General features: G+C 44.2%; 2 protein-coding genes across 2 annotated transcripts; both read right to left on the bottom strand.

The window, feature by feature from the left end:
* Positions 1–564: 564 nt before the first annotated feature.
* On the bottom strand, positions 565–3,524 carry LOC119312035 (tubulin beta-4 chain). Its single transcript, XM_037587759.1, has 3 exons — positions 3,028–3,524; positions 1,791–2,060; positions 565–1,674 (listed from the first exon to the last, which is right to left on the bottom strand). The coding sequence occupies exons 1-3, from the start codon at positions 3,419–3,421 to the stop codon at positions 1,001–1,003; spliced, it is 1,338 nt and encodes a 445-aa protein (XP_037443656.1). The 5' UTR covers positions 3,422–3,524; the 3' UTR covers positions 565–1,000.
* A 1,081-nt stretch (positions 3,525–4,605) lies between these two features.
* Positions 4,606–9,791, bottom strand: LOC119312034 (inosine-5'-monophosphate dehydrogenase-like). Its single transcript, XM_037587758.1, has 4 exons — positions 8,714–9,791; positions 7,622–7,801; positions 6,959–7,216; positions 4,606–4,923 (listed from the first exon to the last, which is right to left on the bottom strand). Exons 1-4 carry the CDS (start codon positions 9,695–9,697, stop codon positions 4,852–4,854), a joined length of 1,494 nt encoding a protein of 497 aa, XP_037443655.1. The 5' UTR covers positions 9,698–9,791; the 3' UTR covers positions 4,606–4,851.
* Between the last annotated feature and the right edge of the window lie 17,382 nt (positions 9,792–27,173).

Here is a 27,173-nt window from a genome sequence, read left to right as displayed (position 1 = left end):
GAGGAGCAGCCGCGGGGGAGGTGACAGCGCCTAAGCAGTTCGATCCATGGCTACGGCGGCGTGGTGTGGCGGGCGGCTGGGCGGGCGGGGAGGCAGCCGCCGGCGAGGGCGCGAGGAGAAGGAAGAGGGCAAAGCGGGGTCGGGGTCTGGCTCGGTCGCACCAGTGAGACCTAAACGGTGCGAGCCGGCTTCGTCCCAGTCAGCGCCCGGTCACGCGCGCACTGGCCAGTGTGGCGTCTGACGAGCGGGCCCAACCGGTCAGTATCTCTGTCAATACGTATAGAACGCACTTTTAGTCTTTTTTGCAACGGCTCGCCCCAATCTTGATACTGACACGTAAAAATTATCAATCTTGGTACCAAACTGTTTCCAATGCCCCAATTGTGGTATTTCTGTGCAATTTACTCCAATACAACAAGAGTAGCCTGAGCGAGCATACGCATATATGCTAATAATATTAGTATGTTCACGAAGAACGAGGCCAAAAAAAGAACAGCACACACTAGATCGACAAAGATGAGAAACCACTGCTGGTACCAAGAATACAAGAGCACACCTGAGCGAGCATACGAAATATACACAAATAACGAGGCAAAAACATTCCGACATAAGTACAATATTCACAAAGATAATGAGAAACCACTACCAATACTGATTTTTTGGTTGCTGATGAAGCGAACGACTAACAATAATACTTGTCAGAACTTACAAAGGCGACGACGACGACCAGCTCAAGGAGAGCACTCGACAGTTGAGGCCGCCGTCAGCTATGGACCGACCGACCGACCAAAGGATGGACGCGGAACAAGACAGACTCCCAACGCACTACTAGCCGTAGCAAATTACAAAACGGAGCACAAGACGACGCAACCTCGACTCGTCCAAGCCACACGAGGAAACCACAGAAACCCTCACCGGAGGAAACGCGACCTGGACATGGCGACAGACCTGAACCGGGGGACATATAGCTGGGTTGGGGAGCAGGGCACATCCGGCGCCGCTACTCCGCGTCGCGTTCCTCTTCCTCCTCCTCGTCGTACTCCTCGTCGGCGGTCGCGTCCTGGTACTGCTGGTACTCGGCGACGAGGTCGTTCATGTTGCTCTCGGCCTCGGTGAACTCCATCTCGTCCATGCCCTCACCCGTGTACCAGTGCAAGAAGGCCTTCCTCCTGAACATGGCCGTGAACTGCTCGCTCACCCTGCGGAACATCTCCTGGATGGACGTGGAGTTGCCGACGAAGGTGCCCGCCATCTTCAGCCCCCTGGGCGGCATGTCGCACACGCTCGACTTGACGTTGTTGGGGATCCACTCCACAAAGTAGGACGAGTTCTTGTTCTGGACGTTGAGCATCTGCTCGTCCACCTCCTTGGTGCTCATCTTCCCTCGGAAGCAGGCCGAGGCGGTGAGGTAGCGGCCGTGGCGGGGGTCTGCGGCACACATCATGTTCTTGGCATCCCACATTTGCTGAGTCAGCTCAGGGACTGTGAGAGCACGGTACATTTGTGACCCACGTGACGTCAGCGGCGCGAAGCCAACCATGAAGAAGTGGAGACGGGGGAATGGGATGAGATTGACAGCAAGCTTGCGAAGATCGGAGTTGAGTTGTCCAGGGAACCTCAGGCAGCATGTGACACCGCTCATGGTAGCAGAGATAAGATGGTTCAGGTCACCAACTGCATTGTTAGAACCAAAGCTGTATCAGTGTCCACTTCCAACTGAACATAAACTTATGCATGAAAATTTTGGGAGATGTCACAGAAAAATAAAGATCAAGAGAATATTAGCTTACAGGAAGGGGTGGCAAGCTTTAGCGTGCGGAAACATATGTCGTATAGAGCTTCATTGTCAAGCACCATACACTCATCAGCGTTCTCAACGAGTTGGTGAACGGAAAGTGTAGCATTGTATGGCTCAACGACGGTGTCTGAGACCTTTGGTGATGGGAAGACAGAGAAGGTCAGCATCATTCGGTCAGGGTACTCCTCCCTAATCTTAGAAATAAGAAGGGTGCCCATCCCAGATCCAGTGCCTCCTCCCAAAGAATGGCAAACTTGGAATCCTGTAAAGGAAGCAAATAAAGCCACATCATTATTCACAAGTGCAAATGACGATGCAGCATGCAAAATCAGACAGTGAACTGCAAAAGAGTACAAAGGATGCAGCAATACTCCAAGGACACAGACATTTTAGCAATGTCACCATGTGCTCCACAAAAGAGGAGTTGATGAGCAATCAAGTTAGATCAGTAATGCTACACAAACATGTTACTTGGGCCTGTCACATTAAATAGTACACCAAAATAACTAGGGATGACAAAAGGAATGGAGCTAAGGACTTCTTTGTTCATCATTTAGATGGGGACTCCTTTTCCATTTTGTATAGGTAAAGTTGACCCAGCTCAGGTATGACAGTTCTTAATTTAGATTTTCAACAGGGCATTAACAGGTGCAAAGTGGAACCTCAAGCAAGCCAATCCAACACTACCTACTTTAATAAAATATCAGTCCTGCCGACAATCGAGATTGGTGAAGCTAGCTAGGTGCTTATCCAGAATAGCTAAATTAATTTTGACTAGCGCATGCACACCATCCCTAAAAGCTAAGGTGCCAACATACTATTCACAAACAGACCACACAGTAACAGGACAACCTATATATCCTACCAGCTTCCACTCTTATGTTCTAAATTAGGACAACATAGCATCTTCGTAATGGACAAATTGGACACGACCTATCATCGTACTAGACTTGGATCAACAGTAACCAGCAGTTAAATGATCAAATTCATGCAGATAACACAGAACTTGACATGAATTGATGAGATCAACATATCAACAATTAGCACGCCCCGCATAAATGCCAAACAGCGCCTCGCATAAATGCCAAACAGACGCCGTCGTAATGACAACCTGAGATCACATCTATAACTGGATCTAACTCCCCGGCGAACGGCTCGGCCCAGATCTGAACGCTAACTCATCAATCCCTGACAGAAATTAACGCGGAAGAGGTGATATAATTAATTACCCTGGAGGCAGTCGCAGTTCTCGGCCTCCTTGCGGACGACGTCGAGGACGGAGTCGATGAGCTCGGCGCCCTCGGTGTAGTGACCCTTGGCCCAGTTGTTGCCGGCGCCGGACTGGCCGAAGACGAAGTTGTCGGGGCGGAAGATCTGGCCGAAGGGGCCGGAGCGCACCGAGTCCATGGTGCCGGGCTCGAGGTCCATGAGCACGGCGCGGGGCACGAACCGGCCCCCGCTGGCCTCGTTGTAGTAGACGTTGATCCGCTCCAGCTGCAGGTCCGAGTCCCCCGCGTAGCGCCCCGTCCCGTCGATCCCGTGCTCGTCGCAGATCACCTCCCAGAACTTGGCCCCGATCTGGTTCCCGCACTGCCCGCCCTGGATGTGCAGGATCTCCCTCATCGTGCCTTCGCCGCCGCCGGTGACGGTGATCCGGGGGACGGTGGTGGTGGTGGTTGCGGGGGAGGGGGTGGAGGTGGGGGATTCGGGAATTCGGATTTCGAAATGGAGGATGGTGTTTTCTGAGCTTTTATATTGCGAGCGGGGAGGGAGACCGCGGGTTCGGGTTCGGGCTCGGGCTCGGCCGCCCGGTGATTGCGGGCCGCCGGGCCTGGGTGGGGCCCGGCCTCAGTGGCGGTAGAGGGGGTGTGGGTGTGTGCTGGCGTAGCGTGGGCTCGGCCGCTCGGGGGTGGCTCGGTAACCGAAGCCGCGGGGCCCACCCGGTGCAGCTGGGCGGTCCAGTGGGAGGATGAGCGGATGGGATCGGCTACCGACGGCTGGGGCCGACGGAGCGTGGGGCCCGCGCACCAGTTCGCTGTGGACGGATCGGGTGCGGCGTAGCTGTCATTGACGTGCGGTTGGCGCTGGAGCCACCTGGCAGGGTCGGCTGGGGGATTCGTGCGGATGGGGACGAGAGCTGCCGATGACGCGGCGGTAGGGCCGGCCGGCCGTCCGTCGCCGGTGAACAAACCCCGGCGGAGAATCCCACGATGTCTAATTGTTCACGGAAGATCATTAAACAGTTGAACGGGTGCAAACGATGGCATATAGTGGTACCATTTCATCTATACCTTCCCTATCCACCGTCCCCGCAAAGGGGAAAAGAAAACACAGCCCCTCCGTGTCCGAACAGGCCCTGAACTGATCGTAGTACCTACAAGTTGGTGTGCTTGTACACCAAGCTTAACAAGGGAGAATGATTAGACAACGAATGACAGCGGCGGCGATTTTACGGAGGGGATAGGGATGCTTCACTAGCAATCCAATCAGTGTGGTGGTGTGCTGGACCGGACTGTATGTAGCAGCTGCAGTCTGCAGAGCGGTGGTGTGTATTGGGACGTCAAAGCACGTAGCTGTTGCTTGGGAGAAACGAGAGAGACAAATCAACAGCACACCAACCACCCTGAAACATGCGCGCCTCTCGCTTTCAGCAGCGCGTGAAGCCGGCCCGATCGGGAAACAAAAGCAAGCAGCAAGCAAGCAAGCAGCTGTGCCTGTATGTGATCCTCCGAAGTGGCTGAGATCGCAAGCCAAGCTTCCTGTCGCGCACAAAAAGGACTGAAATGGCGGGTCGTCCACTCAGGAAGTAGCAAACGGAAAACATCACTTTTATTGTTACAGCCATTTATTACGGTGTCCAAAAGTTTTCAGCCATGGCGATGGTGGAAAGACGATGATGTTACAACCATCCTAGCGGTAGATCGATAGGGGGAACAGCCCCGCCCACGCGGACGAGCTGGGAGGCTGCTCTCAAACACTATCAGGTGACCCCCTGCCAACCTTGGATGGAACACGCAGAGAACCGGTTCGACGGTCCTCGATTCAAGCTGGTGCTAGAACGATTTCTTCTCGTAAGACACCAGCCCGTGGATCCCTCCCTCCACTTGGGCGGCACCGGTCCTCACCTGGTAAAAGGAAAGGTTGTTACCAAGACTGAATGTCAGTTCTGTTGTCAACACTGTCTGTTCCCCAATTGGTAGATACGGAGTACAAGACAAAAAAGAGGTTCCAGAACAGTCGATGTAAACCTGAATCTTTGGCCAGTATAAATAAACTATTTGAAATGACAAAAATGTATGCAAACCATCATCACAAGCAAAAGCAAGCATCTTCAGGGAATTTTCTATGCACTGCACTGCACATCATCCATGACCAGGCATGACACTTCTCATTCACTGTGGTGCGTGATTTTGGTTCTAAGTGGGACCAAGGCAAGCTATGTTGGTAAGAGAAAGGGACAGATTTGGGTCCCTACTTTTTTAACATGATAAGATCTGATTTTGGACTATTTTGTCAACAAACGAGATTAAATGCGCCATGGTCTGAAGAAAGAAAAAGAATGAGCAGATAGGTGCAATGATAAAAGAACGTTTAAACTTCCATTGCAAATCCAATTTCACTTGGGACTGAATATGGAATAGCATAACCTTAGAAGTAATTTAAGACTTAGTGATCCAGAATCCCTCTAAACACTGAATATGTGCATTAACTACCGATAATGACAAAGTAAAGTTTCATAGTCTGTACACGGAACAGATTCTTGAAGAATCAGCAAAAGGGAATATTTTTGGAAGTAGTGCTTTGGAGCAGTACCACCCCAGGAAGAACAACGATATTAATGAGAAGGGCACACATCCTAAGGAAAGAAAAGCACCTTAAACTAGATTCAGTGACAAATATTCTCATACCACAGTTATCCATTCAACAGGCACGTAAACTAAAAATAGGCTGTTTTGCAAGGTAAACAATTAAACAAATATGAAGTTTGGCAACCGCAAAATAGCTTTCAGGCAGATCACTGAGTTAATGACCGTTAAGGACAACAACCTATAGAATTTAGCAGTTAGCAAATGAGCGTTGAGTACTCCCTCCGTCCCAAAATAAGTGTCTCAAGCTTAGTACAACTTTATACTAAAGTTAGTACAAAGTTGAGACACTTATTTTGGGACGGAGTCACGGAGGGAGTATTACGGATAAAGAAGGCACAGTGCCATGTTCACCCCGAAACAGAACCAAGAGACACTAGGGGCATGTTTGGTTGCCATCCACACTTTGCCATACTTGTGAGTCACAAGTGTGGCATGCCACAGTTTTTGTGGTGGCCAAATTGGTCGCCACACTTGTGGCAAAAGTTGACTAGCAACTGAGTCTTATGACAAATGGGGTATGTGACTGAAAAAGTGTGGCATGCCACAACTGTGGCTGCAACCAGACATTTGTCTCAATTTGCCACACTTATGGCACAAAAGTATGGCAAAGTGTGGATGGCAACCAAACATGCCCTAGGTCTCAGTGTTAGTTAACCCCCGTTCCAAAATCAACGATTTATGTCAGCTGCAGATATGAAAATATTCTTTTGGCCTGTGAATATATGTCAGCAAAGAAAAGCACCTTAAACTAGATTCAGTAACAAATATTCTCATACCACAGTTATCCATTCGACAGGCACATAAACTAAAAAAATAGGCTATTTTGCAAGCTGAACCATTAAACTAATATGACGTCTGTCAACTGCACAATAGCTTTCATGTAGATCATTGAGTTAATGACCATTAAGGACAACAATCTATAGAACTTAGCAGTTAACAAATGAGTGTTGAACATTACATATAAAGAGCGCACATGCCCACCCCAAAAAACAAACCAAGAGACACTACGTATCAATTTTAGTCAATCAGAAATGTTGCTCATGAACAGAACCATGGGCTTGTGATTTATGTCAGCTGCAGATGTGAAAACATTCTTTTGTCTTTTGAATATTGTTATATAGTTGTACCTAAGAAACATGGGCTTCGTCCATTATCTAGAAAAGAAATAACTGTCATGCACGTTTGTCAACAAAAAACTATTTCTCTAATTTTAGGTATTTCGAATTATGAATCACTCCAAATAAAGAAATAAAGAGGTAAAGAGCAGATATGTAATCCAGCAAGTAAATACCTCTAATCTAAGAGTCTCCGCTCGTAAAAGATCATGAGCTGACTGCAAAGAGGATGCACCAAGATCTTGGAATCCTTGCTTAACAGCTTGCATTGTATACGGAATAAACCTCAGAACAGAACCTTTGTCAGCTACCGCTCCAACAACTCCCTGGGCAACTTTAAGCTTCAGAGTATCACCAAGATACCTTGCATCGCTCCCCTTTGTCATGGCTTCGAGGGAGCCCATACCTCTGTATTTTTTTACTCGGTGGCCGTCCTAGAAAAACACATTCAAAGAATCACAATATTAACCAGAAGCAAGTAAAATGGCAAACTTCAGTTACAATAGAGCATAAAAGTACAGTTAAACCTAGCATAAGACTACACTTAAACTGACCAACACATTTGAATACTTCGATCAACTTTATACATCAACCCTTAATGGCAATGTCTGGTTAGAAGACTTCATGACATCTAAGTACACTGAAGTACTGAACTACTATGTGGCCATTAAGGGACCTTTTAAATTGCAGTGGGCAAATAGAATTTATATTTGCATGTACATGGTTGTAGTTTTCATCAAAAGTAAGAGTTTAATCTCTAATATGGGGATTTGTGGACTTGAGCATGCATCACTACAGGACATTCAAACTTAACCATGTTGCAAAAGGCTAAAATATACCTTGTATTCATAGGCCCCAGGAGCCTCATGGCTGCCAGCCAAGAAACTGCCCATCATAACAGTTGATGCGCCCAGTGACAAAGCCTTCACAATATGGCCAGAGTATGAAATACCACCATCAGCTATAACTGGCACATTATGATCCTTGGCATATGACGCAACCTTGTAAACAGCAGTGGCCTGTCAAACCAAAACAGAAAAAACATCAAATTAGTTCAGTCTCTCTATACAATGTGTTGACATGCACCTGCAGCCATTTGAAACCAAAAATATTAAATTATTTTCTAACATAGACCAGCGAGACTGCGAGGCTATGTGGAAATGTATGGAGCAAGTTACCATCCAAATCAAACTAGATTGCAGTTCTGAACAACAGAAGAAAACAAAGCATCATATAAGGTCCATAAACAAAATGCTACTCCCCTTTCAAGAATGGGAATATAGACTAAAACATCAATGATACATATGATTGCTTTACATTTTCCAATATCCCAAAAATTCCTAAGAATTTCAAATTTATTTTCCGAACTCTAACCCCCAAAATGTGACATATTAAGCATGAACAAGACTGTTGACTCGTTCCTGTGTTAATGCAAATGGACATGAGGCATCATTCCTGATAGTGTCTGCTATGTGCAATGTAGGAGTTCAGAAAGTCGATTTAGTGATAAGAGCTTGAGCTCAATTATTTTTGCATGATAAATATTTATATATTTCAATTGTTGGGTGGCCACTTTCAAAGCCGCATACCGCAATAGCACTACAAGATTCAGCCACTTGCTAATTACTTGAAATTATACCTTTGATAACGATCAAAATATGATGTTTGGAATGGATATGGGTGAGAGTTTGATGTATTCAAAATTTCACGGTAACCTATCAGGCCTTTTCCCATCTTGGTTATAAAATAGGATTATATTTTGGATGACTTTAAGCTTGACAAACAGCATGCTCATGCTGTCCTACCAATTGCAGAGGATGTAAGCTGATAGGCAAGATGAGCAACTATTTGACAGCAGACAAAATGAAATTAACAAGCATGGAAACAAACTAAACCATCAAGGGACCAGGAGTTTATGAGATATATTATACCTGTCCTCTACCCACAGCGCAAACTTCCTGGGTAGTGCAAATTGAACCAGAGCCCATTCCAACGCGCAGGCCATCCACTCCAGCAGCAATCAAATTCTGTGCCTGCCCAATTGTCACCACATTGCCCCCAATCAAATCCACCTCCGGAAACGTCTTCTTGGCATACTTTATCATATCAAGCTGGTAGGTGGAGTTCCCCTGCGAGCTATCGATCACAATAGCATTGGCCCCTGCCTGAATTAGCTGCTCTAGCCTTAGCTTGTCGTCCTCACGGGTTCCAATAGAGGCTGCGACTACGAACTTCCCATCCGCTCCGAGAGATGGCTTGCCAAGCTTCGGATAGCTCCGAATGCGCTCGACGTCCTTGGAGGTGATGAGGTCGATTACCTCACCCTCCTCGGACACGAGAGGGGCGTAGTCCAAGCCCTCGTCGGCGAGGAAGGCCGCCGCCTGCTCGAAGTCAAAGGAGGCGGAGGCCGAGCGCGGGGCGGGGCGCATGTACTCGGATACAGGGGCAGGGGCCTCGGGCGAGGCGGCATCGGCGGCCACGGCGACGCCGAGGAGCTTGGAGAGCGAATCCCCTTGCTCGGTGACGAGGGCGTAGTCGTGCCCCGCGAAGTCGTTGAGCGTCGGGGCGGAGGCCGGGGAGAAGATGGGGACGGAGGAGACGAAGGGGAGGCGGCGGGACTTGGCGGCGCGGACGATGGAGGCCTGGGCGCGGGGCTCGGTGTTGGAGTGGACGACGGCGACGCCGCCGAGGGAGGCCATGGCCGCGGCCATGGCGGCCTCGGAGACGGTGTCCATGGGGGAGGCGACGCAGGGGATGGAGAGCGGCACGCGACGGGAGAGACGGGTGGAGAGGTCGACGGCATCCGCGGGGAAGTCGATGAAGCCCGGGAGGAAGATGACGTCGTCGTAGGTGTAGGAGACCCCCTGCGAGAAGAGGCGCGCCGCCGAGAAGCCGTCGTCGGCGAGGCTCGCCATTTTCGGGTGGGAGTTTTAGGGTTTTGGCGCTGGCGGCGGCGGCGGCGGCGCGGCGGGCGATGTGGGTTGTGACTGGATGTGCTGCTGGATGGGTCGAGTGAAGATAGCGACCTTTTTAGGTTGCTTGGCGGGCAGTGGGAACAAACCTCCATGACACGTGGGTCCTGCGCGGACTCGTGTCTTGTTTATTTTTGAGGTAATATCACCAGGAGTCACAGAACTTGCGTTGCATGTTTAGTTTGGTGCTAGAACTTTGAAAATACGAATTTGTGGTCACCTAACTTGACTTAACTGTGCAGATGCGGTCACAATACGCACATGCAGGCGTATCCATGTGTATGGCCTCACTAGCCATTGAGTGATGGAGCTGGGTATGACGTATTTTTATGCAAAACACCCTCATGTTTTTTATTTGCAGAACAATCAACCACTGTGATGCATATTTGTACAAGAAACCTCACAATTTTTCATTTATAGAAAAACATGACCACAGTACTGCACGTCCATGCGAAAATTATAGCACCACACTCGAACCCACGAACAACCGTTAAACAAGCGATGGTAAAGCCACTACATCACCTTGCGTTCGCATGTCCAATCTGGATAAGGAGTTTTTATATGTATTAAACAAGGATGCATGTGGACCTTAAATGGGCTGCGAATACCACGGCCATTTTTTAATTTAGTTGTAGAACTAATTAATAAGTTATGGGTTTATCAAAACAAGTATTAAATTATGTCCAAATATTTGTGCAGACAATGATTAGTAAATAAAAACATTCAAATATAAACATGTGTGCTATATATATAATATTTAGGAAACTGTACATAATAATTATGTTCAAATTACTGTGTGTTAAAAATATTTAGATGATAATTAGTAAATAAAAAAATTAAATACAATTTTATATATATTACATATTTAGCAAAAAAAATATTTTAACATAATTTTATTACTTATGTTTTACAAGTATCTTAAATGTTTTTATTACTTAAGTTTTACTAAATACTCCCTCCCTTCCTAAATATTTTTCTTTTTAGAGATTTCAAATGGACTACCACATACGGATGTATATAGACATATTTTAGAGTGTAGATTTACTTATTTTGCTCCGTATGTAGTCACTTGTTAAAATCTGTAGAAAGACAAATATTTAGGAACGAAGGGAGTATTTTATACTACTAGTATATGAAACACAAATTTATATTTAATTGTTTTTATTTACTAATCATTGGTTGTATGCATAGTTTTAACACACATAAATATATTTCTTATGTTTTACAAATATCTTAAAAAATTGCACTCGCAAAGTAGTTTTAACACACATAAATATATTCCTTATGTTTTACAAATATCTTAAAAAATTGCACGATCAAAATAGGCTGCAGTATTGGCATCCCATTCAAACTCCACGTGAGTCCACATAAGTTTGGTCTTCGTATTAGGCATCAGGACCTGATTAGCGTGTTGGTAGGACAGTAGTTTAAAAGAAGTTGGTCGCAGTGTAGAGTCCTGACGGTAATTTTCGAATATATCTGCAGTGCTATGGTTGTGTTTTCTGAGCATTTTTTTGTGCTGGACTTTTTCCGCAAATAAACAATTTATGAGAGTGTATTATGTAAAAATACAGTGCAACCAGCCCCTCCACTCACTAACAGGTGGGGTCATGCACATGGATACGCCTACATATGTGTAACATGACCGTGTCTGCATGCATGAGTCAAGTTAAGTGACCACAAAACTGTATTTTTAAAGTTTTAGCACTAAACTGAACATGCAATGCAAGTTGTATGACTTCGGATGATATTACCTCTTTATTTTTTTAGCAACTCGCGGGCTCATATCTCTCGGTCGCTCTAGCCAAATGCGGGCGCTGTCGTACGTTTTGGGAGCTGATGCTGGGCCGGGACTGCGCCGGGAGCTCCTATGTGCCGCTCCTTTTACGGCAAACAGTTGAAATCACTAGTTAAAGTGTCTTTTTTTGCGACTCGTTGACACTAGTTAAGAGCTACCTCTTGTAAATGTCACTGTCCATCTTCTCGTTGGACCATGCGTTCAAATATCAAACTATTTTCACCGTTGAATTTCTCACGTTGAGATTTTTGAAACTAAGGGCCTGTTCGGCTTTTCACCGGCTCTGTGGAATTACAGAATCTGCAGAGCACCTAATTTCCAGCTCCACTATTTTAGCCATGCAGCTTCGCCAGCTCCGCGAGCTGAGTCTGGAGCGGAGTGGCTCCAAACACTCCCTAAGTCCCATGTTACTAGTTTTCGACGAAATTTAAAAAATGAAAATGAAAAATGAAAAAAGAAATGACCGACAACCAAAAAAATGAATGCCAAAAATAAGCAGAAAAAAAAACAGAGCCCAGGTGCATAGTTGTGGTTTTCACTTTTTGGGGGGAAGCAGAGGTTGTAGTTTTCCCTTTTTCGGGGAAGCACACGTTGCACTTCTCGTAGAAGCGCATGCTTCTCATATAAGCACATGTCGTTCTTTTTCCTTTTTTTCGAGAAAGTATAGTTTATGCTTCTCGTGGACGCCTAGGTTGTGCTTTTGACGAAAACATACGTTGTGTTTCTCACGGAAGCAAATCTGTACTTCAGGAGGCGCAAAAGTATGCTTCTCGTAGAAACACATGCTATGTTTTTCCTTTTTTCGAGAGACACGGTTGTGTTTCAAATAAAATGACAAAAAGATCACCAAAAACTAGGCAAAATCCAAAAAAACGTACAGCAAACAAAAAAACATCTTCCTGCGGGGTGCGCTCGAAGCACTAGGAGCGTTAGGAGGAGATCTCTTATTCCGCGTCTTTAGCGCCACGGAAGGCAACTGGCGCTCACTCAAAAAAGTTTACCAACCCAAAAAAATCATGTATTAAAAAAAGTTCATATATTCAAAAAGTTTTTTATAAAAGGTCATCCATTTTTGGAAAAAGTTCATCAATATTCAAAAAAGTTCATTGATTTTGAAAAAAATAATCAAATTTGAAAAAATGTTTATCGAATTTGAAAAAGGTTCATGCATTTTAGAGAAAAGGAAAAGGAAAGTAAAGAGAAGAATAAAGAAAAGAAAAAACAATGGAAAAAGAAAGGAAAAACCCATAGAAAAGCCAGAGATCCTCTCTTTAGTGTTACAAGTTGACATACATCGGTAGAAGGAAAAACAGTAATTTTGTTATTGTAGTGATGTGTCCCAGGTGGTTATTGCAGTGATCCATGAAAAAGCATTAGTAATTTTGTTTACAGATTTTAATATTACTTGCTTATTGTGAATTATAGATTATTGCTTTAAAACGCTTTTGTCCTAAGTTCACACCATAATTGTTACATCATTTGATCAAGAACATGCTAGGTAGCATTCAACATGAAAAAATATCTTTCTTTATCATTTACCTACTTGATGGTGAGCAGGAATTAAGATTGAGGGTGTTGGTACGTAATAAACGTATATATAATTTTTTATTGTTTTAGACTATTATATTATCATTTTTATATATTTTATTATCATTTTATATCATTTTTTGGATTAACCTACTAATTTAGTGCCCAGTGTCGGTTCATGTTTTCTGCTTGTTTTTACCTCGCCCTCCTCAGTCACGAGAGGGGTGTAGTCCAAACCCTCATCAGCGAGGAAGGCCACCGCCACTACCGGAATCACCACAATTATTTTCTTCTTAATGAATGCAGGAATCCTGCCATTTAAAAAAAAACTTTCAGACAAATCAACAAAAAAATTGTTTGAATTCAAATATATAGATAAAAGAAAATATTGGTGAGAATGAATTTATGTAAAAATTTCAAACAAATCAACATATGGTTTGTTTGAATTCAAATAATTTTAAATTTGAAAATCTGGATAAAAGAAAATATAGGTCAGAATGAATGTACGCAAACTTTCAAACAAAACAACCACTGTTTTGTTTGAATTTGAATAATTTTAAAATTAAAAAATGTTGATAGAATGAAATATATTGTAGAATGAATGTACATAAATTTCTTTTGGACAAATCAGCGGAAAGTTTGTTTGAAGCCGAATAATTTTAAATTTAAAAATCTAGATAAAATAAAATATAGTTCACAACGTGTATTTCTATCCTAAAGGATATAGTATATCTTAGTAGTCCATATTAAACACAAGCAACAGGTCCCATCGTCCTATTTTTTCAGCCAAATTTATTTACACTGTACACTGACGGGATGCAACCCAGCGGATGACTATGTTATATTGTAGCCATGGTAGGACTTTTGTACAAAAGATAAAAAATCCCGAGGTGTTTGTGCAAAATAAACATCATGTGCGCTCCGTCCGCTACTCGCCACTGACAAATGGGCCCTGGCCACGCTGACGGGCCACATAGGCAGCGAATACATCGCGTACAAAAAATGTTATCGTATTTGCACTCCGCACAAGTTTGATAATCAGAACATGTATTTTGCAAGTTTGTGCTCCAAACTTACCGCCACGCGCAAGTTCCAAGACTTCAAGTGTATATATCTCTACTATTAAAGGAGGATCGAACGTCGTGATGGTTCGACCTCCATCGACGCCCCCTCCTATCGCTAGCTTTCCCACCCACGTCCTCCCACCGTTTTTTTTCAATCCCTCAGAAAACCAGAGGCAAGTAAACAAGGGAACCAAGCGGTTCAATCAACATCTTCCTCCCCACCTCGTATCGGTCTACACACAACATGGGCAAAGAAAAAAAAACAATGGTTCGACCTCCCGTCGCACGATCTACGCAGCAAAACCAGCACACGATCGCCCCTGCTTTTTTCGTGTTCAATAGGCGCTTTTGCCCACGATCTATCCACCCGAAGCCCACGCACACCACGTCCGTCTCTCCCACCCCGTACTTCTTCGCAGCCGCAGCCGCCGATCTGCTCTCAAGCTGCCACACCGATCTGCTCTCCCACTCTCCGTTCTCCTTGATATGGTGCCGAGCTCCTCCGCACAGCTGCTCTCCATGTCGTTGCGGCACCGGCAGTGCATGCTGCTGCTGGGTTCGGGTACGCGACGCCTTCGCTGGTGTGCCACCAACGACGAGCCGGCGCGCCGTCGTTGTCCCCTTCCGCGTGGGCCGACCTGGACGGAAGGCTGTCGATCCATCCTCGACTGCGAGGCGACGGCTCGACTTCCTCCGATCTGGTGGTAGGACGAAATCCCTTTCTCTCTTGCTTCTATGCTTGATTTGGTTCTGTTTTTGTGCTGATCTGATTTACTTTCATGGGCGTTTTGAGTTACTTGCATGTACGCAATCTTTCCCACTCTTTAGATAACTCATGATCCAACCCTTATACTCACGGTTCAGTATAAAATAGTACAGGAAATATTCTATATTTTACGGTCAGAGTGTACATGGTGAAAAGTATTCTATATGTTTTTTTCTATTGATACAACAATGATGTATATGATTATTATATGGTGTCCAAATGAGGCATGTGATTGTAATATGATGTGTTTGTGAAATGCGAGCAGTAGCCAGTACATATTTTCCTCTTGTGATTTTGATAGCTCGGTGATGGCGGGCGAAGCCACCAAGCATCGACACACATCCTAACCAATTCGGTTTGGTGTCATCTTGGATCTGACTAATTTTCTTCTTTTTTCGCATGAAGTTCTAATGGATTAATATTCTTGTAGGTTGATTTGAATCCCCAGGTATGTGGTTATGCATGAGCTGTGGAAGCAAAGGTGTGTGTCGGCTGGAGCTGATTTATGGGGCTGTAATTTGGATGGTACAAAACTGTATTAATACAGGCTCCCACTCAAAATTTCACTGCACCAAAGGTTCTCGTAAGTGCTTGACTTTGTTTCTTCATACTATGCGGTATAATACCTATGGGACATGAAATTAGTAATTACCCTTAAATATTGTCTGTACTGGATAGCCAAAATTAGGTTTATTTGTTTCTCTCTCCTGAGCACATTTTTATAACATTGCTACTCAAATATAACTTGTGTTTCCCTGTCCTGCATTTTTGCATCGTCCTCCATACAAAAACATGATGGGATTTGGTCCAGGTGAGAACATACAAGACCGTAACGATCAGCCTGTTTTAATTTACTGAAACTGGGTAGACGCTAGACAGGGACGTGATTATCCTTGGTATAGCTCCAAAGAATTTTAATGTGCCAATTAAATGTGATGCTTGGTGGTAGATTGGAAGCTTGCTACATGTTTTTCTCAATGGGCATACCTGTTGTTATCTTGCCAAAGCCCAAGTTTATACAATTATGCTTCTGTAACTACAATGTCAGTACATTATGCTAGGTATGTGCCTCTTTAGTTGTCTCTTTCTGGTTTGGTCTGTGTTTTCTGTTTAGTTATGGGGTGCCTAATTCTTTAGTAATACTGCACTGTTCTGCAAAATTATGGTCTAACTTTACTGGGCAGAATTATGGCCTAACTTTACTGTACTCTTGCAATTTTTCTCCTGCATGATCTACCAAATGGTGTTAAAATTTACTGGGCAGAATTATAGACTGATTTATGAAGGACACAAAACACCATACATGATTTAGCTGCAGCTCATGAAGTGCTGATCACGTTGCTTCACGAAAGGTTCACATTATAATTTGCAATCTGAATCGGTTTTCACAAACATAAAATGTTAATACCCTTTTCTATGAGCTTTTTACCATGTGAAGCTTGTCTGTTTAATATGTCCCATAATCCTGAGAAGAATCATGACCATTGATGAAATCCAGCTCTCTCTTTTTTTGGAAAAAATGCTAGGAAAAAAAGGTTCATAGTGATTTTTCCTTTCCTGCGAGAGCTGACATAGTTTAAAAAGAGTGCACTTTCGGCCATGCTGAATTGTAGGATAAAATGACCATGGAGTTAGTCATGGTCAAGTTGACTGAAGCATGTGTATCCAAACTGATACATGTACTGCATTATGTCTTTTGTACGGAGATATGGACATGCTTTGTGCTTGTATTTGTAGTTTAGTGAGTTTACTCCTTCTCGGACAAACTTAAAATTCCAAATGTTTACTGGGAATGTGTTTTGATCCTAGAGTGGAGATGCAGAAAGCAAGTGTGAAAAAGGCACCAAAGTTTGTCAGCACTAGCTCTATGCATGCCTTTGTGAAACTGAATGGCATTTTGCCACACCTTGTCACACCTTTCTGAGTAGCTGAGAACTAATAAAAAAAGTTTAATTATTTTCATCATGCTATTCGTTGATTCTGGTGTGCCCTTGATACTCCTATGCATGGCGCATTTGATCTATTAAGTGAACTTTTTCTTCCAATCCAGCACCATTATGTTGTAATGATCAAGCTTTTCGTCGACTGCAAAAGTTCCAACAAAATATTATGTTGTTTATTTCTCTCCTAAATCACTATTTGTTATAAAAATAGTGAAAGAAATAAACAACATAATCTTCAGTATGTTTAAAGTAGGATATCTGGTATTGTGGTTTTAAAATTTGTTGGATATAAACTAGCAACAATATCATGTGAACTTGGATTTATAGATGTCTTAGTATTAATTTGATGTCAACTAACAGTAGCACATCTCTAACAATGATACTCGAAGAATTGTTGTGTGTTTGTAGGAAACACTATATAATGAGCATATAACTTTCTAGATGATTCGCTGACGCATTGTTGATTTTAAGGCGCGGAAATTACTGGCATTTGTTATGAGCGATCTTAAATATGTTTGCTTCTCTCTCGGGTAGAAAACTTTGTTCCTTGCAACGTGTTGATGTCTACCTCTATGCCATTCCAAAGTGAGGATTTGTATATGTCTATAACGACATCCATACATCTTTAGCTATAGTATCACTGAGGTGTCTATCAGCAGATGATTATGAGAATCACTAGAAGGTTAACCGGGTTTGAAGAAGATAGTGACACATAATGGGGGAGTACAAAAAAGGAGGAAGAATACATTTTTGTCTCTTGCAAAGTGGTCACAGAAAAGGAGTTCCACTACAGTAAGTGATTTCAGGGGTACGATATGGTCGTAGTTGGCAGAGTAGGAAGCATGAGCGAATAACATCATTTTTCAAGTCGCAGTTCGCTGAAACAGCCATGTAATCAATAGCGCTCTATCCTTTTGCTATTCTGTAGCCACCAGAGATGAAGAAGATGTTTGCTTGGTCTGTTTCGGCTGGGTGCTGGAGGCTATTGGGACTGAGATGAAACTAGCGATCCCTGTTGCAGCTTGTAATTTTTAGTATCGTTGTTAAATTTTGCCTTATGCCTTGATTGGTTTGGAGCTGGAGGTGAATTTGATCATTGCCCCAATATCACTAAATATTTGTTGGCAGAGTTGACATTCATGTTAACGTGTTTCATTTAATGTCTCTTGTTTGTTGTCAGGTCATAATGGAGAATCATTTGTTGTAGCGAAGAGAGTGAAAATAGAGTCGAGGAGCAGACGTGAAGGGTGAAATTGAGGAAATGAATTATTCTGTAGTGGTCGCTTTGGCTACTGTCAGATTTGTTCGTCAAGAAGATATCCAAAAAACCCAGCCCAATTTTACACCCTTTGAAATTAAGCCTTCTCTGCCTGGGTTTCATAGTTGTGCACTATAATTGCATGGTGTTTCAGTCAGAATTTGATGCGAGCGATATATGCGTCCAAGATGTGGCAAGAAGCATATAGTAGTGCAAGAATATGTGTAGCCATTAGGAACAACAGCTATGAGTCCATGACTAGCACCAACAATGCTAGAGTAAGGGTGGATGAAGAGAATGGTGGTGGGCCAAGAGGAAAGGGAGAAATATATCACTTTCATTGCATGCAAGAAAATGGTGCCTAATGAAACACAAAGGCTTACTTGGAGCAAAGCAGCGAATGAACATGAATGAAAATCATGTACTGCCATCTTCTGCACACATTTTTGAATTAAAACAAATATATATAATCATAATGTCTACATTTTATTTCGTATCCGTGGCAACGCACGGGCATTCGACTAGTATACCTAAAAAAATAGACAGCCCCAAATTCTAGCTAAGTGGTGCATATTTGTAGCTCTGCTTTGTGCTGTAGCAAAACCAATTCATAACCGCGTGAACGTCAACCATCCCTTGGAAGTTTCCCCATCGGCCGACCCGCCACCACCTGACGCCCATTCCGATTGGATCCTGCCGCCCACCCTTCATTGTGTCGAGACCGTTGTATGACACCGGTCCAGTCGCCACCCAGTCGTTTGTTCCCGCTGCTCTGGACGCCTGTCATCGCCCCCGTCGTCGTTGCTCGATTTGTAGAGAATCAGGTCGTTGCGTGACCCTCTGTTGCTTAATATGGACCATGACACGCGCAGGCCCGGTCCTGAGATTTCGGGGGCCCGGGGCGAAACCATAACACGGGCCCTTCAATATAAGCATCAAAATAATGAATATATGTCTATATGAAATGTTATTTAAATGCATATTAAACAATATCCATGTCAAGTAATTTATAAGTATTATTTGAAGATGCAAAGTCACAAATAATATTTTTATCAGGGAAAAGATAATAAGAGACATAATTTATCTAAAATCTTGTAGTTACGGTGACCGATGGGCACAGTGTGGTCTCCTCTCAACGGCTCGGCCTCTTGATGTGACCATGTGGTGGCGACGATGGGTCATCATGAGAAAGAGGCACGGTAGGTCAAGCGTTGGTCGCTAGAGGTAGCACATGAGATCAAGCCAAATTGTGGCTACCAACTTATGAGCCAAATTACGCTCGTGATTGTGCAGGATGAACTAAAAATTTTGGCATGGAAATCAATAAAATTCTTTTTTGTTTGCGGGAAATAGCAAAGAAGATTCAATGACTTAAAATGTGTAATCAACTAGAAAAAACTACAAATATTAAACTCAAAGTTGGATATAGAAGACGTACATCACTAAATAAAGTTAATACATCAATCAGCCATCGATTAATAATTTGAGATCAGCTTTTAAAAACTTTTGAATTAGTACTAATACAAAGTAGGGGGTCACTATTTTTATTACAATTATTGTTAATTCCCTCGAGAATAAGATAATTGATGCTAATTCATCTTTTCAGATAATGGGCTCGCTAACTCTTGCTGAACCAGTGCCCCATCACAATTTTCCTTTTGAGAACTGACCCACAAAGGCCCAGTCTGCTAAAGAAAACAAAAGGCCAAGGCCCAATCTGCTAGAGAAAGATAACACTTCAGCCTTCTTCTTCGTCGAGACAAAGAATAGGTTCCACAACTTTTTAATGGCGACTCCAGCCAGCCGTTCCGTGCTCACACATACCTGGGCGGGGGCCCCGGGCGACGCCCCCCCCCCCACCTCAGGGCCGGCCCTGAACACGGGGAGTAGCCGTGGAGGTTGATACGTCTCCAACGTATCTATAATTTTTGATTGTTCCATGCTATTATATTATCTGTTTTGGATGTTTTATATGCATTAATATGCTATTTTATATTGTTTTTGGGACTAACCTATTAACCTAGAGCCCAATGCTAGTTTCTGTTTTTTCCTTGTTTTTGAGTTTCGTAGAAAATGAATACGAAATTGAAACGGAATAAAACTTTCGCGATGATTTTTCTTGGACCAGAAGACACCCATGAGGCTTGGAGTGTGATAGTCTCCAACGTATCTATAATTTTTTATTGTTCCATGTTATTTATATTATCTGTTTTGGATGTTTAATAGGCATTTATATGTTATTTTATATTATTTTTGGGACTAACCTATTAACCGAGCGTCTAGTGCCAGTTTCTGTTTTTTTTTGCCTATTTTAGAGTTTTGCAGAAAAGGAATATCAAACGGAGTCCAAACAGAATGAAACCTTCGCGATGAACTTTCTTGGACCGAAAGCAAACATGAAGACTTGGAGATAAAGTCGGAGACACAACGAGGCAGCCACGAGGCAGGAGGGCGCGCCCAAGGGGGTAGGGCGCGCCCCCACCCTCGTGGCTCTCCTGACCTAGTTCCTTCGCCTATATATACTCTTATACCCTAAAAACTTCGAGGAGAGCCATGAAACCACTTTTCCACCACCGCAACCTTCTGTACCCGTGAGATCCCATCTTGGGACCTTTTCCGGCGTCATGTCGGAGGGGGATTCGATCACGGAGGGCTTCTACATCAACATCATTACCTCTCCGATGAAGCGTGAGTAGTTTACCACAGACCTTCGGGTCCATAGTTATTAGGTAGATGTCTTCTTCTCTCTCTTTGATTCTCAATACCATGTTCTCCTCGATGTTCTTGGAGATCTATTTGATGTAATACTTTGTTGCGGTGTCTTTGCCGAGATCCGATGAATTGTGGATTTATATCAAGATTATCTATGAATATTATTTTGTTCTTCTCTGAATTCTTATATGCGTGATTTGATATCTTTGCAAGTCTCTTTGAATTATCGGTTTAGTTTGGCCAACTAGATTGTTCTTTCTTGCAATGGGAGAAGTGCTTAGCTTTGGTTCAATCTTGCGGTGTCCTTTCCCAGTGACAGTAGGGGCAGCAAGACACGTATTGTATTGTTGCCATCGAGGATAAAAGATGGGGTTTTCATCATATTGCTTGAGTTAATCCTCTACATCATGTCATCTTTCTTAATGTGTTACTCCATTCTTTATGAACTTAATACTCTAGATGCATGCTGGATAGCGGTCAATGTGTTGAGTAATAGTAGTAGATGCAGGCAGGAGTCGATCAACTTGACACGGACGTGATGCCTATGTTCATGATCATTGCCTTAGATATCATCATAACTATGCGCTTTTCTATCAATTGCTCGGCAGTAATTTGTTCATCCACTGTAATATTTGTTATCTTGAGAAAAGCCACTAGTGAAACCTATGGCCCCCAGGTCTCTTTTCCATTATATTGAATCTCGTTTACATCTTGCTAAGTTTCCGATCTACTATTTTGCAATCTTTTACTTTCCGTACTTTAACCCAAAACTACCAAAAATATTTACTTTACTGTTTATCTATCTCTATCAGATCTCACTTTTGCAAGTGACCGTCAAGGGATTGACAACCCCTTTATCGCGTTGGGTGCAAGTTGTTGATTGTTTGTGCAGGTATTTGGTGACTTGTGCGTTATCTCCTACTGGATTGATACCTTGGTTCTCAAAACTGAGGGAAATACTTACGCTACTTTGCTGCATCACCCTTTCCTCTTCAAGGTAAAACCAACGCAAGCTCAAGAGGTAACAAGAAGGATTTCTGGCGCCGTTGCCGGGGAGATCTACGTCAAGTCAAGCCATACCAAGTACCCATCATAAACTCTTCTCCTTTGCATTACATTATTCGCCATTCGCCTCTAGTTTTCCTCTCCCCCACTTCTAAAACGATTTTCAAAAACCTTTGCCTTTTCTTTGCCCCTCTTCCATTCGTCTCTTTTCGCTTGCTTCTTGTGTGCTCGTTTGTTAGCGCGGTCTGTTGCCGTCATATCTGGAACTAGGGAGGTTATCGTTGAAAATCTTGAAGAAGCTCTTGAGTCTTGTTCTTTGAATCATGAAACAGAAACTCCACCTAATTATAAAACAAAAATCTTTCGCGTCGGGGATGGTAATATTATTGGATGATTGTCCTTGCAATATTTGTCCCGGCTACTACGTCCTCGGCAATGGTGATCATACTCTCGGCTCCCAGCGACGTCGTCCTGACTGTTCTATTTTTTGTCCCTGAACTACCGGTGTTGGTGCTCTTGCCGATGTTGGTTGATTACTTTAATAGTTGTGTGCGTGCATCGTAGCCTCCGCATCGCTGCTTAAACTAAAACTATGGAAGAACCCGTTAGTATTTACAGGTTTGTGGTTTGATACGTTTGTTATTTTCCTAGGGCTGCCTTCAAAAAAGTATAAGATCGTGTCATGGAAGAAGAAAGAGTTTGAAGATCTCAAAGATTTGCTTGTTTCTTTTAGAATTTTTCTAATTGTTACAGTCAGCTCATGTATCTCTACCATGTACAATTCGCTACTATAGATATATCATGGTATTGATTGTCAAAAAAATGACTATGCAAAACGATACCTATCTTCTGTTCTAGGTGGAAAGGGCTAATCACCAGATTGATAGCCTATTGTAGGCATATTGTTGTACCCCTCTCAAATATTACTTCCATCCTGGTTTATTAGTCCCTTTTGTATTTAATATTAAATTTTGACCACAGGTTTAACTAACAAAACGGTAATGCATGTTACCAAAAATTATACAATTGAAAACTATGTTCAAATACAAATCTAACGATATAATATTTAGTGACATGCATTAACATTTTGTTGATTAAATAAATGATAAAAATTTAACACAAATTATCAAGAGGGCCAATAAACCAGTACGGAGGTAGTACATACATACTACCAATGTGACTAGGGTGCTGATAGCCGCTTTGAGATGCGTGCCAAAGTGAGGTGTCAAAAATCTAGAAAGGGTCCAGGCGAGAGACTATGAGGCCATTTCCAATGCATTTGTATTTACATGAGGTACTATGTGCATTAAAAAAACTTATCAACTAATCTCCCTAATGCATAGGTGATTGGCTTTTATAGCTAAGCTTTTCTCATTGAATTATTTAACAATTAAACTCCTTCATGTATTGGTTGATAGTCATTTTACATAGGTCCGCGCCTTTGGCGCCGTTTTTCTCCCGGGGTCATTATGATGCTATTTCTCCTCTTTAATTATTTTACCACATCACTTTTTCTTTTACGTGGTACCCTTAGAATCTGTACACCGTGGAGCACTGGAAAGGGCCTAAGGCCCTATCCCATAGAATTTTGTTTTCCAGGCTGGTGGGGTATAAAAAAATCTAGGTATTTTCGCAAAAAAATCCAGGTACATTTATCACACATATCCAAGCAAATCAATAGAATATATCAAACATCGTGAATGCATAGGAGAATATATCCGATTTGCTCAACCATAACTTGCGTGAATCTTTCTAGATTTATTTTGGATACGGTTCAGATGGAGCAAAAGACGGCTCCCGTGCCAATATTAGAGTATCTCCAATAGCAAATGCAAAATTTACATCATCGAGGCCTAAAAACGCATCTTCAACAGATGATATAGATGTAAAAAATTTACATGACCTGCTTCAAGTGATGTACTCCCTCCATCCCAAAATAAGTGGACTCATTTTAAAACGGAGGGAGTAAAACACAATACTTTCATATGCAAATTTGCAGCTCCACCTACTCGGTGATGTAAAATTGCAGTCACGCGTCAACCACCCAACCGCCACTTCTCCTCCTCTTCTCCCACCGCGTGATCACCTCCACGCTGCCCGCCGCACACCCATTGTCGTGCCGCCCACCCATCAGAGCCCGCCGTACGCTGCCGCCGCCAGATCCAGCCCCCCACCCTCCCCCCACCACCCTTCGCCTGAAAATCGATCGCATCGGCCACTTTTTCGCCGCGCCGCCGCTGCTCGATTCAAGTTTCCCCCATCGCCCCACTGATGTCAGATTCCCCTCGCACACCCACCGCCATGCCGTCTTCGCTCCCACGCCACCCCCATGGCTCTGGCTTCCTATTGACCTCTGTCGTTGTCACCCCGGCCAGCTCCTCCCCTACCAATTTCCCTCCTCTTGCACTTCCAATCCCGTCGGCTCTGCCGCGATAGACACGAGGAGGCATACGACGCCCCAACAGTAGCAGCGGCCTACGTCCATCCAACGTGCGTGCCCCAATCGTAGAAGGGGGAGGGGACCATAAAGGCTCCTGGACAGCGGCGACGACTCTGCATCTCGCCGACGTCGCCGTTCGTCGCCGCTCTGCGTCCCCGTGTCTCCGCTGTTCGTCGCTGCTAGTGAGTTTTGGCAGTAGGTTCAGTTTCGACAGTAGGTTCGGTGTACTAGTTTTACATCTTTAAATACATCATATATTGGAGCAGTAGTTTTACATCACCAAATATACATTATATAAAGAGAAGTTGAGACTTTTTTCAATATGTAAAAAGCAGTTTTTTATGATGTAAATTATATTCCAAATATACATCGTCTATTAGAGATGCTCTTAAGCCCAAGTGCCCAACTACGTGCATAGTGACCGGTTGAGAAACGTACGTGTAGAACTGTAGATGTTCTCGTTTGATGATCATGGCCAGTTTGCAAAACGAACCATGGGTAGAGCACAACATCGACCACCCCACAATCACTTTCAGGACACAGCGAAGATTGGCGCCCACATCAAGCGCTTAACTACAGGAGATATAAAAGGTGACGTGACACTAGGACCAAAGCAGGCGCAACAGACCGTCCTTCTACCAGCAATCAACATATGTCCCCGAGGCAGAATTGAAAGCTGGCGCGACGAGCGCTATCCGTTTCGCGATGGCTGTCGGTCGGTCCATGAAGGCTCGTCGGGGCCGACCGGTGTCTCTTGGTAGCACCGTGGATCGCGGTCAGTCGGTTGCACAAGCACGGTCACCAGCGAGGCACTGTTCCTCCCCTGTCTTCTTCTCTTTCAAACAAACGTCATGTCTGTTGACTTTTTCTAAGAATACAGTAGAGACGTAGATGCTCACATACATCTCTATGAATACACACGCTTTACCTCTATGAGCATTTTTGAGTGGCTGAGTTAACGGATCTTGAGATTCAAAGCACCTCGCTGTCGATGAAAATGTTGCCTCACATTAAAAAATAATATTCCGCACACACTCTACTGGTGTGAGCATCTCTGAGTGGCGGAGCTGACAGATCTTGAGATTAACAAAGACACCGTAAGCACCTCGCTATTGACAGAAACATTGCCTCACACTAAAAAGATATTTCGCTTCAATGGGACACGCATGTGTTAAGTGTGAAGTTTCATCCCAGGTGGGATACAATGACCATCCTAACCATCTAGTCACATGTTGATTTCCTCTGTTTGTTAACTAAGCACAAGGTAGTACGTAATAGGAGTCAACAATCCATGTAGACACATGCAACGCTGGCTAAAAGAAAACAAATACATAACAATCTATAAAGATACATGCACCCCCTCCCTACCGATCGATGATATGGGCATTCCATCGCGTTGTCGGTACTTAGCACATGTGTTGGTTTGGGCTCCCGAAATGCTTCCATGTTGAAATGATTGACAGGATAAGACTTGGCCTTCACAAGCCTACGCTCTAGCTGCCACCGGCAAGATGGCGACACCGGAAAAGGTCGCGACACACACCAATTGACCCCCTCTTTACGTCCATGGGCTCCATAACAATCAAGATGGCACCGATAAAGCCTAGGGAAGATAACCCACCAATGCGACAATAGCATAGATGCCGAACTTGTACATGCGCCGGTGTCCAACATGCACCGTCCACTGACAGGTGATCTCTCATCTAAGGATCCAACAAAGCATACAAGCTCGGTGCACACCATTTCCTCTCGAAATCCCGAGGCGTGCTTCTAGTACCGAGGTTGAGAGGGAAGACAAAGGCAATAGAACAAGATCGAAGGCCAAGAGCGGTCTCCCCCCAGCACAAGAAATGGATTTCGTTGACGGAAACAGAGGTCGTCACCCAAAAGTTAGAAGAGAGAGCATCGACCGACCTCGAGACGATCAGCAAAATCCTCAAGAAAGATGAAGGAACGTATTAAAGTGGTGGTCGTTGGAGTAGAGAGCACTACAAACTGATGTTCGACGACGAAAGCAAATACCAAAGAGAAAGCAGAGCACGTGATCTTACTGAAATGAAAAACACCACAACCCACCGGCGATCCCATAAAAAGGGAAGGGGAAGACAACTAACAACGCATAATAACAAGGAGGTTATTAAAAGGGGATATGAGCCGGATTCGAGAAACCCACCCCAAGGAAGACGACGGACACAACTCCGATTCAAACAACACTCCACATCAATGAGACAAAGCCCCAAATGGCAAATATGAACACAACAGAGCCTAGGGGTGGGGTGGGTCCCCCTACCCTACTCACCGCTGGCGGATATAGGGAGGAAAGGAAGGGGAGGGGTCTCCGAAGGAGGACGGGAGGGGTCAATGAAGGAAAGCGACGGCGATAGCAAGCCTCACGAGAGACGAGAGGAGCGGGGAACCCCATCTTCGTGAAATCCTGACACCGTTTCTTTCTAAAGACCCATTAATTCTTCAACTCAATCATCGACGAAGAATACGTAAAACACCTTGCCTCGCCAAGAAGAAGATGACCGTTTCATTCACCCACTCTATCTACCGCCAACGCGTGCATAACTTCCCGCAATTGTTGTTGTCCCTTTTTTTTTCTTTTTTTTATTCCTGCATATCGCAAAAGAGCCCGAACGCATCACGGCTCTGCGGGCGGGCCCGCCCGCGGGATCCGTCATATCCAGCCCGCCGCACGCCGCGCAGCCGCTGGATCCACCGCCGCGCAGCCCCCACACCCTCACCCACCGTCCACATCCATCCACCCCACTGACACCCCTTCCCCACGGACCCCCAAACCCCACCCGCCAGCGACCCGCCCAAACCCTCACGCGCCGCCCCGCACAGGCGCATCAGCGCGTGCGTGCGTGCGCGTATATGAACGCACGCCCCGTTATGACTCT

The sequence above is a fragment of the Triticum dicoccoides genome, chromosome 5B, assembly GCF_002162155.2.
Source record: "Triticum dicoccoides isolate Atlit2015 ecotype Zavitan chromosome 5B, WEW_v2.0, whole genome shotgun sequence".
Taxonomy (NCBI): domain Eukaryota; kingdom Viridiplantae; phylum Streptophyta; class Magnoliopsida; order Poales; family Poaceae; genus Triticum; species Triticum dicoccoides.
Note: the sequence above shows the minus strand (reverse complement) of the source record. Positions and strands in the feature narration are given on the sequence as shown.

Coding starts and splice junctions, on each gene's coding strand:
- LOC119312035 (XM_037587759.1), bottom strand. CDS start 3,421: ATGAGGGAGATCCTGCACATCCAGGGCGGGCAGTGCGGGAACCAGATC. Junction 2,061..3,027: donor GAACTGCGACTGCCTCCAGG/GTAATTAATTAT, acceptor CTTCCTTTACAG/GATTCCAAGTTTGCCATTCT. Junction 1,675..1,790: donor AAAGCTTGCCACCCCTTCCT/GTAAGCTAATAT, acceptor CTAACAATGCAG/TTGGTGACCTGAACCATCTT.
- LOC119312034 (XM_037587758.1), bottom strand. CDS start 9,697: ATGGCGAGCCTCGCCGACGACGGCTTCTCGGCGGCGCGCCTCTTCTCG. Junction 7,802..8,713: donor GCGCTGTGGGTAGAGGACAG/GTATAATATATC, acceptor TTGGTTTGACAG/GCCACTGCTGTTTACAAGGT. Junction 4,924..6,958: donor CGGAGACTCTTAGATTAGAG/GTATTTACTTGC, acceptor TCCTTTTACCAG/GTGAGGACCGGTGCCGCCCA.